General features: G+C 43.1%; 2 protein-coding genes across 3 annotated transcripts; one reads left to right on the forward strand and one right to left on the reverse strand.

Moving 5' to 3' along the window:
• Positions 1–7,936: 7,936 nt before the first annotated feature.
• On the reverse strand, positions 7,937–11,593 carry dusp12 (dual specificity phosphatase 12). 2 transcript variants are annotated; one of them, XM_028427794.1, is made up of 8 exons: positions 11,442–11,593; positions 10,689–10,953; positions 10,499–10,612; positions 10,303–10,421; positions 10,136–10,226; positions 9,765–9,856; positions 9,471–9,550; positions 7,937–8,214 (listed from the first exon to the last, which is right to left on the reverse strand). In XM_028427794.1, the coding sequence occupies exons 2-8, from the start codon at positions 10,949–10,951 to the stop codon at positions 8,071–8,073; spliced, it is 903 nt and encodes a 300-aa protein (XP_028283595.1). In that variant the 5' UTR covers positions 10,952–10,953; positions 11,442–11,593; the 3' UTR covers positions 7,937–8,070. The 2 variants fall into 2 exon arrangements, with proteins under 2 accessions (XP_028283595.1, XP_028283596.1); XM_028427795.1 differs by having other exon boundaries at positions 10,689–10,956.
• Positions 11,594–14,544: 2,951 nt separating this feature from the next.
• On the forward strand, positions 14,545–18,370 carry prg4a (proteoglycan 4a). Its single transcript, XM_028427534.1, has 13 exons — positions 14,545–14,602; positions 14,705–14,821; positions 15,358–15,471; positions 15,568–15,627; positions 15,720–15,782; positions 15,944–16,174; positions 16,260–16,361; positions 16,423–16,506; positions 16,860–16,999; positions 17,166–17,325; positions 17,406–17,504; positions 17,641–17,769; positions 18,150–18,370. Exons 1-13 carry the CDS (start codon positions 14,545–14,547, stop codon positions 18,368–18,370), a joined length of 1,578 nt encoding a protein of 525 aa, XP_028283335.1.
• The last annotated feature ends 83 nt before the right edge of the window (positions 18,371–18,453 follow it).

The following is an 18,453-nucleotide window of genomic DNA, read 5'->3' on the forward strand; positions in this document are numbered from 1 at the left end:
GTGTGTTGTTTGTGTTTTTATGTGAACAAATTTTACAGAAAAATTGGAGCCTGCTTTCTAAACGCTGGAACATATTTAAGTGATTAAACAATACAGACACAGTAAAAACTAGCAGAGCTCGCTGTGGGTCTGTGCCAGGACTAACAGGCTCTGATCAACTTTTCCCTGCGTATGCACTTAGTCTGACAAAAGAATCGCTGACGAATAGCAGAAAAGTTCCAATCTTTTCTCATATTAATATTAATGTCATTTTTAGAAGCAGAACAAGAAAAGCCTGGATCCAAAACCATCACACAGAGAGCCAGATCAACAGGTGGACAAGCAGGACCTGTGTTGATAGAGGAGGAAACGGCGAAGTGCAGCCGTGTGATGTCAGATGTTTGCATGTTTGAATTGGCTGCAGATGTTTGGAGCATATGAGTGTGCTGAGGCAGACAAAGGTGATATAATAGTCGAGGTATCATGGAACAAGAAGCATTTATGTTTTCATGTTTTTCATGACATCTGTGTTTTTCAGTGTGGGAGTGCACCTGACTGTACTGTGACAGTTTCATATGGGCAGGCTGGATGGGATCTTTAATGTAGATCAAACATCAATCAAACATGAAAACCACAAAAACACATAAGAATATATTAAATACATTGTATGTACAAGTACAGGTTTCTGACCTACTGTATATATCTGACCTGGTGATTAATAACAATGAAAATAACTGCCTAGCAAATATGGATGCCTGGTATTAGCCAAAAAAACACTGTTTATTGTAATAGGTTTTTATTTAGTGCAGTTTTCAAACTTTTCTACTGAAGACAAATTATTACTACCCTGCATACATAAACCATGGTACATCCAGTCCATAACCACCTACCACCATGATGACACATGGTCCTAGCCAGGACGGATGTGGCCAACTTCTTTATGACCCACTGCAAAGGTCAAAGGTTTTAACACCACCCAACCCTTTTCAGACTAACTGATGCTTTTCCTCTGGGCTTATAGATATTATATAGGTCTTTGAAATGTATTTATATAATGCATGTCAAATGTGTCACCATGGGAACCAAAAATGTAGCTCTTAGTGTAAGTTCAGTCAGGAAGACTCTGTTTCCCATCATTCACCATTTATCTCTATCCACTTCCTAATCTCTCTCCCTCTATCCCTCACTCCTCTGCTCCCCCTCTCTTCCGCTCTCTTGGCCGGGTGCTTAATAGAAAGCACCTCCCTCACCAAATAGCTGTCGCTTTCCGTCCCTCTCCTGACCAATCACAGCTTAGCACGAAATTTAAAAGTCTCCATCTCCTCTCCAGCTGTCTGCTGATCGAACCCGGCAACCCTCCTCCACCCCAAGCACCACCAGATCCATGCCAGTTCAGGCCTCCAATCTCCTGCCCTCCAGCTCTCCACCACCACCAGGTCTAGACCCCGGGGGGGATCTTCTGATCCAGCGGCCTCTCCTCTTGTGTTTACCCCCCTTTTCGGATGTGGTCTTCACAACGGGGTCTAGGACGCCAATGTACATTCAAACTTTGTACTTAATAAATATTTCTCATTCAGTTCGCTGAGTCTCTCATGATTGAAGTGGCAGTGAGGGAAATTTTTAACACGTAAAGTGTTGTCGTCTGCATAGTGATGAAAATTTACATCGTGCTTGCAAAATCGGTTGATATACTGTTGAACTCCATATTTAACCCTTTTATAAATGGAGGAAACATCATAACCATGAACAAACTGAAGTCTATCTGATAAATATGATTTAGTCTGTGTTCTCCTCGTCAAGACGAGGTGTTAATGACCAAAATATAATCCCCTGTAACTCACATGTGGGTCCTGAACTTGCCTTTGGGAATGAATGGTAACTCTCATTATAATATACTTCCAGTGGAAGTGATGGGGCCAAAGTCCACAGTCCCCCCTCTGTGCAAAAAAACATTCTAAAGTTCACCTGAAGTTAATATGAGGCTGTCTGACACAGCTCTTTCTCTTTTAAAGTGTTTTTTTTTGTTGACCCTGTTATTTGCTAAATTTGAAATGACTTTGCTCTGATGTTTGTCCTAGAAAGCGGAGGAAAAGTAAATGATGTGAACAGAGCGAGCAGTAACAGAGGGGAAACGGAGATGTGAGGATGAGAGATGAATGAGAGGAGGAGGACGAGAGGGGAGAGAGCTAATGTGTCTCCCAGACATCAGAGTCAAACATCTGCTTTGTTACTCTGTGCGTCTCAGACAGACAGAGAAAGGTTTTGAGAGGAGCTGTGGAGTTGTTGTGTGGCTGTGGTCTGGTCACAGAGACAACTCAGGATAATAAGCAGCTTATAGAGAAACAAATTCAAGAATTGTGAAGTAGCTAGGATGTTAAATCACACATAAATCACACACAAGGGAACATAAATGTGTTTGCTGTCTGTCTGGGTCAATGGAGACAGAAGGAGCTCCAACGCTGAAAAGGAGTTCTTGCATGAATCTGCAAATATTGCCCTTCTGACAGACTCCCACATTTCACTGCCAGATACATTCCAACGAATAATGCCTGAGGCCACGGTTGAAGAAAAAAAAAATGGCCTTTCCTGTAAGTCCAATCAGAGCTGCAGATTCCTCCTGAGAGCTCCCTAAGTACAAATCCTGCCCAGTGTTCCCATGAGCCCAGACACACACAAACCACACAGAGTCACAGGGTCGGAGGTTTGAGCGTGACTCACATCCTCCATGGTGTCACTCCCTTCGCTTTCCTCCTGCTCGCCTTCACTGGGTCACGTTACAGGAAACAGGTTAATGGAAGTCATCTCAGTGTGACGGTAATCAGTGAGTGATTGAGTCTGATCCTGTGCATCACAACACATCTGCGGTTTATTCATCTCGTCCAGGCACAGGTTTTTGAACATGTGTTCACACTTTTGATCGCTTTGATGGCAGCGTTATCCTCTTTAAAGAAGTGGAACTTTTGACAAGTTAAATGTTTCAATCTGAAGAGTGGGAGCACCTACACACCGTCAAGATAATCCAGCAACAACCAAACACACACTGACAGTAAATGCTCTACTGTAAACTATGGTCGATTTTTTTTCCAATTTCAAGCTGCAACAAAAATGATCCACCTATAAATTGTTTTGAGAGAGTCTGATGAAACTGAACCAGTGTTTATCTAAACCTAACCCAGTATTTGAAACTTCACATCAGTTGAAAGTCCATTCTTGGGACCCACATGTGTATATATAGACTGCTCAGTACTCTCTGCCAGATTGTCTAGATTTTCATTAGTTTATTTAGCCAACAGTTGATTTTAATGTCCTGCCTGTTTTGTTTTACTTTGCTTGTTTCCATTGTTTGGACTTCGCTTGCACCCTTTTGGATTGCTTGTGCTGGTGGAACCATTAGCCTTAGTTCAGTAATGCATCTCAAAGGGGGTCAAAGGGGGTCAAAAGTCCTGCTGAGTCAATAGCCAGATTGTACTGACCAGAGAACAGAAAATGACTTAGTTGCAAGGATCAGGTGTCACTGTAATAAAATCCACAATCCAGAGGTTTATTTGAAAAGTGGGAGTCCATATACGGGCAGTCTGACAGTAAGGCAACCACAACAGGCGGAAAGAGCAGGCAAAGAGCAAAACCAAAAACCACTTCAAAAGTCCAAAAGGGTGCAAGGCAAACACAGAAAATAGACAAGCAAATAATAAAACAGGCAGGAGTCCAGACACTGGATTGATTCAACAAAGGTACAAAGACAATGTGGCAGAGAGTGGTGAGCAGCCACAGGGTCTAAATATACACAGGGCAGGTTGATTGGACACAGGTGAGACTGCATGGCTGTGGACCGCTGCCACGTCGTCCACGTGTGGAGTGTGAATGGAGCTTAGGGGAATGAGCAGGTTTGGAAACAGGAAGCTGCCACTGTGAGCTGGCTCCTGTCACTGAGAGCAGCGACACCCTTCTTTATGCTAAAAGTCCCCATACAACAAGTCAGACATTTTAACACAGAAGAACAGAACATATGGGGGTTGGCTCACTTCTGGATCCAGCCCCCAGAGGCTCACAGTCATTCCACTTACATAACCGAGGAGCTAATGGCAAGAAAATAAGTACAGATAGCATCTAAAACCTGATGATTTATTACTCCAGCAGGTTACAGGAGGTTTTTCTTTCCTGAGGTGTAAGGGTGTGAGTCATTGCAGTGAGGACCCTTGACTGATGGGAGTCCTGGTCTACAGTTGCCTCATATTAAATGCATCAAACTCTACACTGCACTGACTGCATGGACACAAACACCGATTCCTTGAGAGAATCTAAAAATACTACTAGAGAGCCCAGAAACATCACACACACTCTGTGGTAAAAATTAATAAAGCTCGGATTTCCTCTTTAATGCCAACAATAAAATGTGAACTCCTTCACAAAGAGGGGAGTTTACAGACCTGAGTCTGCTGACTGAAGAAGAAAGATGCTCTGAGAGCTGTCACTACATCTATCAGAACACTCGGCCAATAAAGGAAAGACTCAGGCACATATGACACACACACAAAAAGAAATCACTGAACATTTTCGATGTTTCCAACAACATCTGGGGTCTGCATCACTGTGGCAGCTTTTATTAGAGCAATAATTCAATGTCAGCTTTATTAGCAGACACTGCTGCTGGAGCATTAGACCCAGAGCGCTGGCGTTCCGACACATCTCTGCTCACCAGATCAGAGACTGCAAACAACCGTTTCAATTAATAAAATACTGTGAGCCCTGTTTAAAGCACTTAAAGGTTTTTCAAAACGTATCCTCAGCTTTTACAGACCATAAAGTCAAAGACACCCCGTCAACAGACAAGTTACAGAGGAGCAAAGTGCAAACAGTCAAAGTCCCCACAGACCACTATATAATGATTCATTATCATTTAAGTGGGGTCTATAATTAGTCATAAAACACATACGTTGGTACATAATGTCATGTTTGCAGAAGTTTTTTCTAAATCCTACAAAAGTCTGATTATGTTTTTATTACCAAGTGACTCATCTGTTAAGGTGTGATCAGTGTACAAATACTGGAGCTATGGCGACCTGTGTGCGCTCTGTGTGTACATCATGAAGGTATAGAGAAGACTGAAGACGTCTTCAAGAAAACTCCACAAGTCCAGACGCCTTGCTTCTATCTTCTCTACGCATTATGACCTGGATGACTGAGAATCTTCATCCACATCATGAAGATATTATGGAGAACTGAACTATCACAATTTTATTGTATATTTGTATTAATATGTGTGCATATCAGACTGGTACATAGGACAGTATGCAGCGCACTCGGAGTACCTGTATGGTCATGACGGTGAAATAATGGACACTTATCACCCTCAGTGGTCGCCATCTTGGCAAACAGTGAATACATCATACACTCCAATGTAAACTAGGCGCCACTATAGTGTTTTAAATAGAAGTCTTCAGCTTCTTTATTGGATTGTCTGTTTTAGTCCAAGGTGTAGGAGAGATGACCAATTTCAGAGTAAACTGAGTAAACATTCAGGCCGCTCGGATCATTTGCAACACAGTGCATTGATTGGAGGACTGAGCACCGATTAGCTCTTCCAGATAATCCTACAACACTTCAACTAATGGAAGATTGTCTCACTGTGTGTCCTGCATACATGGATAGGACAAAATACTGTAACCACACCGCTCTACTATTTCTTAAATGCAGCACCGTGGTTTGGCCACTATGCCAAAAATGTCTGGCAACCTAATAACACTCTTGGTAAAACTAAACCAAATAAAATTACATAATATTTTATGTTACTATTCAGGAAGCACAAAGGGGTTCTGGATGTGAGGATGCAGAGGGAAAAAGGTCAGCTATCACCATGTAGTCATCCAGCCACACTAGGTCCCAGTTATATTACTTTAAATCTCAGATTCCTATTATTTATCTTATTTATTCATTATTCAGTCTGACCTGCACATTTCTCATTTAGTCTGTTGGGATTTTAATTTCTATGTTGTTAATGTCAATATTCTGCTTGTGTATGAATGGTGCTATAGAAATACACCTTGCCTTTATAGCTGATTCATATAAAGCAAAGAAACATGTGAAGACTGGAAAAAAACTTTAGCACATGCCTTCAGCATAAACTGAACCGACTACTGGGGCCGAGGGAGGAAGACAACACAGAAGAGCCAAAGTCTGTCTCCACTCTAGTGGCCACTTGAGGGTGGCTCCAAAAAACAAGTCAGTCCCTGTAGACGTGTTAAAATGTCCAACTTCACAGCAGAAATAACCATGTTTACAGCCTGGTACAAACACAGCTTTGGTCTCTATTGATACACTTCCTTTGTATGACAGTTGTACAAGGGGTTAACTGAAATGTTACTCTCAGTTTCAATTATATTTAGGTTTATAGTTTTGCATGATTAAAGCCATGAGTAACAGAGGTTGATTCTGGTGCTTTACCAGCTCAAGTGGTGAGAGCTGTTGATGTGAGGGTGAGCAGTGTTCTGAATTCCTATAGTCTCTCTCTCTCTCACACACACACACACACACACACACACACACACACTGTGCATGAAGCTGGAGGTGCCGTCGACTGTGATTGATCTCTAATTTCAGCACCTATGAGAGCATGGAAAACACTCACCACATCCCTTATTCCTTTCTTCTCTTGTCATTTTCACACATTTTCACTTCACCTTATTTAAACTCCTTTTACATAACCCCCTCTTTTTGTTGGCGGTCACCGTTCCACTCCTCCTCCTCCTCCTCCGGACCACATTTCCAGGATGAATGCTGCAGTTTTCCAGGCGTCTGTTGGACAGCACAGCTGATTTCCATTCCAGCACTGGTGGAACAGCCTTACTTTATATCACACAGTCCACAGACTGTAGTGACATTATCACACCGCTGCATGCTCAGTCGCTTCCAGCGCTGCAGAACATGAGCAGTGATTCTGTGCTTGACACGCAGACATCTACAGAATACAGATAAATGTCATTGGTGCCACAAGATGTTCCAACACATTCCTCTGAGGTTCTGCTCCATGTTGACATGATTCATCATTTTTTGTTCATCTGGAACATTCAGCCGCACTCTCCGGACTGGGATTAATTAATTAATAAAATCCAGATGTAAGGAACACTAAACAAGCCTGCACCTGCAGAAGCAGCCACATCAAATATCAAAGCAGCTAAAACCTGGATGAAGGACTGTGAAGTTAAAGGGTTAACTTGCATTGTACTGAAGTTTACATAAACACAGGATGTTTTCATTGGAGATTCTCTGCCATCTTGTGGCTGTCATATATTATTACTACACAATGCCTGGCTCAAGCAGCACTGAAGCATCATGTAGTCTTAGAATAATAAAATAAAAGTAATCATATCAAAACAGCTTGATTTGGATCTCGATTAGGCCACGAGTAACTGGGCTGACTAATTACATAAAAGCTGACACTTAACACTAAATGTAGCATCCATAATGTTGCATGTATTGTTGTATGGGTTTCTTCTATAATGGATTTATAATAGATTTTTATCCATAAAGCAATTTTCAATCATAGCAATAAAAATGGATTCCAGTGCACTAACAGGATACATGCTACATTTATGGAATTAGACAGGAAAAGCTCTTTTCCTATTGATCATTCTGACTGACACATTCCACTGAGTTTATTTGGGCTGCGATGTAAGAAAGTCTTATGTCATATGAATGATGTAGTCTGTGTGTTTTCCACATCTGCCTGAAAGAACGTGTCCTCCAGGACAAACAGAGCCCTCCACCTTCACCGCAGAGCTCTCGCCGCTGGATCCATAAATCTAACTGCAGCGTCAGGCGGGAGGAACCAAACATTTCTCTTGGATGTGAATGAGAGAATTTAGACATGAATGGTTAAAATGAAAATGATGTATCGTGTGGAAAAAGCTCCACAATTACTGATGACTGAAACAGAAACGCTACATGAATCAGATCAGACTGATATTTACAGGTGCTTTTATTTACAGTGATATGTGTGTATTATATTAAACTGTTAGGTGTTTGAGACATTTCTGTTGTTGCAGTAAGCCGTTTTCCCTGCATAAATAGTAATCACTTGTGTGTGTGTGTGTGTTATTTGTGTATATTCAGTTGTCGGATCTCGTCCACCCTGTTGTGGTGCAGCTGGAAGGCAGGAGTGACCCAGCGGCCGCATGAACACTGATCCCCACACCAGCTGAACGAGCCCAGCTTTGAGCCACATTTTGGACAAAGCAGCTACACACACACACACAGGAGACAGAGGGGAAGAAAGTAGCATGGGTACAGACAAGCGTCATAACAAGCATATTTTTGTAAAACCTGCCTATTTTAACAGTGATTCAAAATACCTTCACATCTTGTTATTGTAACACATACAGTGGGTACAGAAAGTATTCAGACCCCCTTAAATGTTTCACTCTTTGTTATATTGCAGCCATTTGCTAAAATCATTTAAGTTCATTTTTCCCTCATGTACACACAGCACAGAAAAACACAGACTTGTTGACATGTTTGCAGATGTATGAAAAAAGGAAAAGTGAAATATGACATGGTCCTAAGTATCAGAGCCTTTGCTGTGACTCATATATTGAACTCAGGTGCGTCCATTTCTTCTGATCATCCTTCAGATGGTTCTACACCTTCATCTGAGTCCAGCTGTGTTTGATGATACTGATTGGACTTGATGAGGAAAGACACACACATGTCTGTATAAGACCTTACAATGAGGATCATGAGGTCAGAGGAACTGCCTGAAGAGCTCAGAGACAGAGTTGTGGCACAGATCTGACCAAGGTTACAAACAGATTCTGCTGCACTTAAGGTTTCTAAGAGCACAGTGGCCTCCATAATCCTTAAATGGAAGACGTTTGGGACGACCAGAACCCTTCCTAGAGCTGGCCGTCCAACCAAACTGAGCTATCGGGGGAGAAGAACCTTGATGAGAGACGTGAAGAAGAACCTGAAGATCACTGTGGCTGATCTCCAGAGATGCAGGCGGAGTGGCACACAGCTAAAATAACAAAGGAGTGGCTTCATCACAACTCTGTGACTGTTCTTGAATGGCCCAGACCTGACTTAAACCCAACTCAGCATCTCTGGAGAGACCTAAAAATGGCTGTCCACCACCGTTTACCATCCAACCTGACAGAACTGGAGAGAATTTGCAAGGAGGGATGGCAGAGGGTCCCCAAATCCAGGTGTGATAAACTTCCTTCCCAAAAAGACTCATGGCTGAGATCAAAAGGGTGCTTCTACTAAATACTGAGCAAAGGCTCTGAATACTTAGGACCATGTGATATTTCAGTTTTTCCTTTTTAATAAATCTGCAAAAATGTCAACAACTCTGTGTTTTTCTGTTAATATGGGGTGCTGTGTGTACAATAATGAGGAAAACATTAACCATTAAGCCATTTCAGCAAACGGCTGCAATATAACAAAGAGTGAATACTTTCCGTACCCACTGTATGTGGTCTGGCATTAGTGTGCATTACCTGTCCGTCCATCACTCCAAGTAAGGCTTGTTCCATCCACTGCACTGGCTCAATGAAGTAGGACGTACACTGGACTTCTCCTAAACAACACATCATTATATGACAATGTGTACCCTTAAGGTTAAATGTGTTAGTGTTCCAGTTAGTACAGAGACCAGTAAGAAACAAAAGATAATGTCAGACAGGAAGCTAACATGGACGTCTAAGTTGTTTTATGTACAAATCCATGACAGATGACATGAGATACGGCTGAAAACAATCCTTAAATCATATAGTGCGTGTTGATGGTCTTACCAGTGAGGTTACTGGACTTCTTGTGACTGAAGGCTGAAGCTCCTTCTCCTACTGGATGACTGAGGAGACTGGAGCTGCGGAACAGAGTTCGCCTGCAGAGGAGAGGGAGGAGGTTAAAGGTACAGTGCAAAATATTCAGAGATGGAGTCGGTAGTCATTTCATTACATTACCACTCCTGTAATGGTATATGACAGAACGGCAAACTGAGGTGAATTTCATGCACACTGGCACTGTAGTAATAGTGACAAAGTAAAACATTTTGTGGCATCAGTCATGTTGATTGTTTAGATGTTTATGATTAGCTATACAAACAAAAGCCTAAGGAGCTAAGAAGTAACACGGTGATGCTCCAGCCGCTGTATAACTCCACCTGCACTTCCTACATCGATAGGATGCTTCAGAGGAGCTGGACGAGTGGGCGGGGTCAACAGCAAACACCTCTCTGGGAACGTGCTGCAACTCTGCACACACACACACACCAAGGAATATAAGCAGTAAGAAAAATAACAACAAAAACAAAAGTGTCTGTTCCTTTACCAGGGTATTTCTCTGTGATCTTGGTCAGTCTGTATTGTTTATAGAGAGGACAGGAGGTGTCCACTAGACACTGCATGGCCTCATACAAACACAGCTGCTCCTCAAAACCACTGTTGACCCTGGAACACATGAGCCACATGATATTTAGTTATCTTTTATGTAACTGGACCAAAAAGCCCTGCAGAGAAAAACTCACTGAACATCCTGCTTGACCCCCTTCAGTCTGTTGTAAGCCTCAGAGAAGCCCAGGTGGTGTCTCTTCATTAGATAAGCAGTCACAATGGTGGCACTGCGGCTCCGACCAGCCTGGCTGACACACACACACACAAAATGAGAAATCGATTAGAGAAACTTCTATCGGAACAGTGGTGACCTCTGACTCTTACCAGTGAACGAGTGCAGCCCGGCCTCCATCTACAGCCTCCTTAATGAACAGGAAGCAGTCGTCCATGTGACTCAGAAGGTCAGATGTCGCTTCATCTAAAATGTTGATCCACTTCCTACAAAAGCCTCCATCAGCAGGAAGCAGTGGGCTGGGGTCCACAGAGTCCACAGACAGGATGTGAGTGATGGCAGCATCGGTCAAAGCCTGGACATCATTGAGGTCAGCCGCAGTGCCGATGTACAGGCCGGGGTCCACCAGGAGCATGGCTGCTAAAGAGATGCACAGAGTTACAATGATGACCCCTTCAGGTGTAGTTGGATAATCATAAACCAAGTTCTTCTTCTTCGTTCTTCTCAGAGGATCAGACACGTGGACACGTGCATACAGAGATATGAAAAACCAGATTCCATGTAAACACAACATCTTGGATAGGAATCAAACATATGACCTGATGTAAACACAGTCAGATCTGACAGCTGAATCCATCTGACAACGAGGCACAGGAAAACAGAAAGGAGAGGGCTGTTTTAAGGTTAAAAAGATGTTTTTAAAGCTCCACTATTAATGTGTTTAGCTACATATGCTAAAAAACAACAGTCTACTGCCTAGCTACGAGTAAGACGTTTGACTAACACTATTATCTAAGATAAACATCATTTGTACGAGTGTGTGTTGCGTTCAATGGTCACACGAACAGCGCGGTGCATGCATGCTGACAGCCAGACACAGCGGAAACAGTTCGTTCCTAACTCACCTAAATGAGCTCAGACTTTTTCTGCCTTTTCAATTAAACTGCGTGGTTTTTGTAGATTAATGTTAGCATGTAGCATTCAGCGTAACGAAGAGCAATAACACGGAAGAAAACTTTCAATAGAAAGTAAACGGGGGAGCATTGTGGTGTTTGGTCCGTCTATCCGATGGAAACACACACGAGCATTATTTAGTTCCGGCCTCATCGTCGGAAAAAATTATTTAGACAACAAATGAATTATTAATTATCATTTAAGTAGGTTTAAGTACATACAAAAGTCAGCATTTATATAGATGTATCATGTGTGCATGCCACGTTAGGCTAAGTAAACCTACTGAAAATGAACTTAAATGTACCAAAATGTAAATAAAATCATCAGAAAATGTAATATGACACAGAGATTCCATTCGTAATGAACAGAACTAGGTAAACAAAAAGAGAACACCACCTTGGAAAATAAACTTCACTGTGAAAATTGGCTGCAGCTATAAAGCAGGAATAATGAGAAGGAACAGTGCAGGATACCAGGAGGATGAGGTCATGAGAGCATCTCCATCACAGAGGCATCACCAGTGACAGTAAAACTGAACAAAGCTCTGCAGCTTCCCATCACAGAGAAACAGGGACGCTTGGGCTGCCAGACGCTCTTTAAATACATGTTTCATGATGTCTGTCTGGACTACTGTTACCCAACAGCTACAGAGCGTGTGTGGTGCTCCGAGCGGCCCACAGTCTGCACATGGTCCCAATGTGGGGTGCTAATAAAGTTTTACAAGTGTGCTTTAATCTGACCAATCCAATACGCTGTAGTGACCACATCCATCCCTGAGGGCTCATTACAGCGCTGCCCATCACATATAATTGACTGTTAGAAATAATTCCTAATAAAAAAGAAAAGTGACGCACACACACACACACACACACAGCAAATGAGGGCCCGCAGGTGAAAGGGAAGACAGTGGGTGTGTTGATGATGTGTTTGGTCGGTTGCAGTGACTCAGTGATTGTATTATCCTTCCACCACATGGCCTGCGGCATTTTGTTCAGCTGTTTTTCTTCTGTTTTTGAAGAATTTTATATGATTAACATGTACGGTGCTGTTTGAAAGTTTGGGAACCGTTTGGAAGTTTCTATATTTCTACATAAATATGACGCAAAACATCAGATGACTTTCACTCAAGTCCTGACAGTGATAGAAGAGATTCTAACCAAGCTAATGAAACAGAAACGTTTCACTTTGTCATTTATTTGTTCAAGAAAACGACAAATGTTACGTACGTATGACGTAACGTATGAGTGAGTCGCAAAAGTTTGTGATCCTTTGTGTTATCTATGACTCCTTGTACTGATCCGAGCTACAGTCCGACGTGTCTGTGAGTTTGCTCACATGAACTGCTTGTTTCAGGAACTTCCACAACATTTTCATTCACTGGTAGAATTTGGAATTCGTTGTTTCATCACTGCAGGTCAGCCGTCCTTGCTCGGATGCAGCAAAACAGGCCCAAACCATGATACTACCACCCCCATGTTTAACAGATAGAATAGGTTTACACACTGGACAGCAGTGTCATTCTTTCTTCCAATATCAGACTTCTTGTTTAAGCCAAATAATTCTGTTCTGGTCTGATATATTTTCCCAGCAGCCCCCTGGTTTGTCCACATGGTCTATGTCAAACTGCAGACAGGCAGCAGTGACCTTCTCCTTGCAGCTCCTCACATGTCTTTAACATAGAAACTGTTGTTCACTTACTGTTTCTAACATTGACCCTATCACAACTTTAACTACAGTGGGTACAGAAAGTATTCAGACCCTCTTAAATGTTTCACTCTTTGTTATATTGCAGCCATTTGCTAAAATCATTTAAGTTCATTTGTTTCCTCATTAATGTTCACACAGCACCCCATATTGACAGAAAAACACATTTTTGCAGATGTATTAAAAAAGAAAAAGTGAAATATCACATGGTCCTAAGTATTCAGAGCCTTTGCTCAGTATTTAGTAGAAGCACCCTTTTGATCTCAGCCATGAGTCTTTTTGGGAAGGAAGTTTTTCACACCTGGATTTGGGGATCCTCTGCCATCCCTCCTTGCAGATTCTCTCCAGTTCTGTCAGGCTGGATGGTAAACGGTGGTGGAAAGCCATTTTTAGGTCTCCCCAGAGATGCTGAGTTGGGTTTAAGTCAGGTCTGGGCCATTCAAGAACAGCCACGGAGTTGTGGTGAAGCCACTTTTTCCTTATTTTATTTTATATATTTATGGACGCACCTGAGTTCAATATATGAGTCACAGCAAAGGCTCTGATACTTAGGACCATGTCATATTTCACTTTTTCTGTTTTCATACATCTGCAAACATGTCAACAGTTCTGTGTTTTTCTGTCAAAGGCGCCCGTCCACATCAAATGTCTCCACGTTGACCCTTTGCATTCATTTCCTCTCTTTGGCTCTGTTTATCTTCACCCACATGTAGACACTGTTTATGACCTGCAGACTGAGCTGAACAATTGAAACCCCACCACAGAAATGGTCAAAACCACATGACATCAGATTTGGCTCCAACACCTCATTCCTAAAGTTGGCAGGAACAACGTGACCCAGGCAACAGGTAGGAGTGGTATCAGACAGAACCACAGACCTCACATGTAAAAAGTCCACAGAGGACTGAACCTGAACCTGTCATATCCATCAGTTTATCCACTCATTTGGTCAGAATGCCTTTAAGATGGCACAGGTTCCACTCATGCTTGACGACGTTGAGCTGGAAATACTTTCAAAGTAACTGGAGTAATTCGTAGTTGGTTACTTTCCAAAACTTAAAGACTTGAAAGCTGTTACTATGAGTAGGAGTCAGTTTACTGACAGTGTAGGAAGTTTAAATACGTCTTGGCAGTTTTTAATTAGCCTGTGGGTGTAGTGTGAGTGTGTGTAGAACTAATTAAACGTGTCCTGTCTCTTATAAAAGACCAGCAGACGGAGTGTGTGAGAGAAGACGAGGAGAGGTAACACACTGAGGAGGTAACTACTGACTCGCTTTCTCTCACACTCTGACTCCTTGTTGCTGTTCAGATCAGATTCCGTATCAGATGATGATGATGATGATGATGAAAATGTCCCTGGGTCTACTCTTGCTCGGCTTTGTGGTCACCTCCGCTGCTGCTGGACCAGGTACGCATTGACATATAATGTGAAGTAATGGATATAATATGGCCTGTGGAGAAGAAGCAGCTGCAGCTGGGTTAACAGCGTCTGTGCCCGTGTTGTCTTCAGGCAGCTGTGTGGGCCGCTGTGGTGAAGTCTTCACCAGAGGTCAGCAGTGCACCTGCGACTTCAGCTGCCTGCAACACAATGAGTGCTGCCAGGACTTTGAGGCCACATGCACCATAGGTAAGACAAAAAGAGGCTGGGGACTTACCAACAGGACACGGCAGCTTTATTTATTTTTAAATGAAATGTAAGTGGACCAAAATATTTTAGAAGCTTCCTTGAAGGATTTATTTTTTAGCCTGTTTAACTTCTTGTTTTAGTGTTCATATCTTTTTCACGTTGTTGTTATTTTGAACCCACTTCTGTTTGTTTAAACGACATCTTTTCTTAATTCTGAGATCTGTTATGGTCATTTCAGTTTCAAATGGTGTTTTAAAGCTTTCTTTTGCATCTTTTGGTAGATGTTTTTATTATATTTATTTGCTAATTGTGTTGCTTTCTCAACATTTTACATGCGCTAAGCACATTGCGCGAGTGTTTTGCTCACTTGTAGTTTTTTTAGCTGGTTATTTCAGTCTTAACCTCTCTATAAATGTTTAGCAATGCAGAGCAGAGCTAAAGCAACATACATTAAGCTTGTATCAGGTGCATCTTTGCTCATAATTTTGCATATGGCTGTGTCGGGCCAGCTGTTGAACATGTCCTGTGGTTTTCAGCTCAGTCCTGTCAGGGTCGCTGTGGTCAGACTTTCAGGCGAGGTCAGCTGTGTGAGTGTGATCCAATGTGCGTCACCTACAACACCTGTTGTCATGACTACCAGCGGCATTGCGGTGAGGACCGGCACAACAACACAACACATTTAAACTGTGAAAACAAATCATCTCTGGAGGGTGAGCTGTTCAGTCATTCTGCTTCTCTGTCCACAGATGCCAGTGTGTTCGTCTCACATCAGCGTACCTTCCAGTCTCTGAGGGCCACAGCTTCAAGTAAGCAGTTTGTCAAACCTCTGTACTGATAAGTCTGTAAACAGATCAATAACTTTGATTTGTTGGTGCATTTTTTTCTCCTCCTCCTTCAGAAAACCGGAAATCAGGGAAGAGCAAGAAGAGGTCCAACAGTGAGAGTGAGGAGTGGTACAGAGGTAAACACAACTTTAAATGTATCCATGACACATAGACAAGAAGCGGCATTCAGCTATGTTTTGGATTGTTTCTTGTCAGATAATAAGGTGTTGGTTTTACTTACACATGTTGAATTGGACATGAATGAAGTATGATTGCTCCATCCTCCTTCCACCTGCAGGCATGAATAACATCCCTGTAGGTCTGCTGCCCATGCCTGTGCCTCCCTCTCACAGTGGGGCTCCTTGGTCCTCTGCACCGGGCTCCTCCTATCTGCCCAGCAATATTGCACCTTCTCCTGGTGGTGGTGGTGCTCCCGTGAGCCCCTCCACTGCTGGAGGCACTGGCAGTCAAGTAAATGTCCAGCTGGTGGTGTCCCCCGGTGGAGTCCATCCATCGAAGCCAAATCAAGGTTGATTGTGCAAATGATTTAAGTCCGACTGTAACTTTAAACCATAACAGTGTAACTGAGTTTGTGTGTTTTTTTTTGTTTGCAGGTCAGACTGGTGCAGCGGATTCCAGACCCAGCACCCTGCAGGATGTAGCACAGGCCTTAGGGCTCTCTCTGGCGGAAGGAGGGCCAGGAGGACCGGGGACAGGTAGGACACATGGCCCTGTGGACATGTTTGATCATTTTTAATCATTTTAATGTGTGTGCAGGTAACTTTGACGCCGACCTGTGCAGTGATTCTCCAATCAATGGACTGACAGCTCTTCCCAATGGGACCATCCTCATCTTTAAAGGTCGGACATTAGCAACTTGGGTCCCAATCCCTGAGATATGCATGTTGGCTGATGCTGATCCACACTGTTTTAGATGCAGATCAAACATGTTGGTGAATGTGCATGTGTGGCAAAGAGAGAACTGAAGTGAATAAATCAGCCCTTTATCCAAATCTAGCCTTTCAATGTCAATAGTAGGACAATATTAACATTGGATCAGTTTATCCCCATTAGGCACCACATCCTATTCTGATATTCATTAAGCATCCTCACAGAGTGGAGTCTTTCATTCTACATTTTTCAGGCCGTGCGTGATTAGCCGGTGTGATGGTGTGCCGCTTTTGTGTCGTGAACAAGCTGTGTTTGTGCTGCAGGTGAGCTGTTCTGGTCAGTCGACCCGGTCACCCGTTCAGTGGGTCAACCACAGAGTATCACAGACACTCTGGGTGTCCCTTCTCCCATCGATACCGTTTTCACACGCAGCAACTGCCACGGACACACCTACATCATCAAGGTACAAATACTACTCAGACATTCACTGTCATCCAGTCTGCTGAAGCTGTTATTAGAATCTGTATTGATTTTCTGACATGGATAAAAGATTCAAAATAAATAATAATGACCTGAAATAAAATGGATGGAGGTCAGCAGTTATGAGAAGTCATCCTTTCCATTTCCAGGGAGACCAGTACTGGCGTCTCGATGAGAACCTGGCGATGGAGCCGGGCTTTCCCAAACCTCTGGCCTCGGAGTTCCCCGGTCTGACTGGAAGCATCACTGCTGCACTGGCAGTGGCTGCTACCAGGAGCAAACCAGAGACTGTATACTTCTTCAAGAGTGGTGAGGAGGACGGACAGACACACGACTTACATACAGCGTATGTGAGTGTATGGACTGATGAAAGCTTGTGTATCTTCTAGGAGACGTCTTGCAGAAGTTCACCTTCCCATCAGGCAGCACTCCTCCCTGTGGCAAGAAGCCAGGGAGCCCTTTGAACAGACGCTTTGCTCGACAGGCTGGTTAGTGACCAAGCGGTTCCTTTAAAACATATTGGCTAACACTGAGGAGACACTGCTCTAACCTAGTCTAACCTAGTCATTACATGTATTTAAAAGCTAGCTGGATTAAATGCCTGTTTTTCTTTCTCACTTCCAGAGGTTCTTCTAAGCGGAGAGATAAACATAAAGGTGTCTCTGAAGGGATTTCCCACCCCGATCACCTCTGCTCTGTCCATGCCCAGTCCTCAGGGGAGTGACAGATACAATCACTATGTCTTCTCAGGACGTAAGTACCTGATTGTTTCCTTGTTTTGATTGTATGGCCCCAGCCTTATCGTTTTGGTTCAGTCACAACACCATTAACCTGACTTCCCAAATAAAATGTAATAAACCTACACACTAAGCTACCCCAGCACCAAACAGCAAGCAACAAGTTAGTTAACAGCTCCTTTAAAATCTGAAAAGCCAGGAGGGAAGGTTTAGTTTATCAGCTCCAAACGGCAGACATAAGCCAGATATACAGTTAGCCACTAGCTATTGAACATAGTTCTGCAGCGTTCTGCAGCGATGGAGTTGAAGGAAGAATGAAGAATAGTTACCAAGGCTTCAGCCCTGTCGGTCATTTAACTGTTAATGATGTACCATGTTTTTGTGTTATCCCCACAGCTCTCTTCTTCAGTGTTCAGATTACAGGTGATCTGCCAGAGCTGGCCAAACCAGACCCATCTGCAGCTCTGGCTCCCCTTCCCATCCTCAGCCCTGCTGCTGCAGCTTCCAACACTGCAGCTTCCAACACTGCAGCAACCAACGCTGCTAACATGGCTGCTCTGAGTGCTAAACCCCCGCACCCTGCCAACTCCATCAGAGTTTGGCTCAACTGCCCATAGAAACATCCCTGAAGGGATAGGAAGCTGTTCCGCTGCTATCTGCTACTATTGATCAACAAGCAGGCTGTGTCAAACTATGGAGG

This window comes from Parambassis ranga, chromosome 17 (assembly GCF_900634625.1).
Source record: "Parambassis ranga chromosome 17, fParRan2.1, whole genome shotgun sequence".
Classification (NCBI taxonomy): domain Eukaryota; kingdom Metazoa; phylum Chordata; class Actinopteri; family Ambassidae; genus Parambassis; species Parambassis ranga.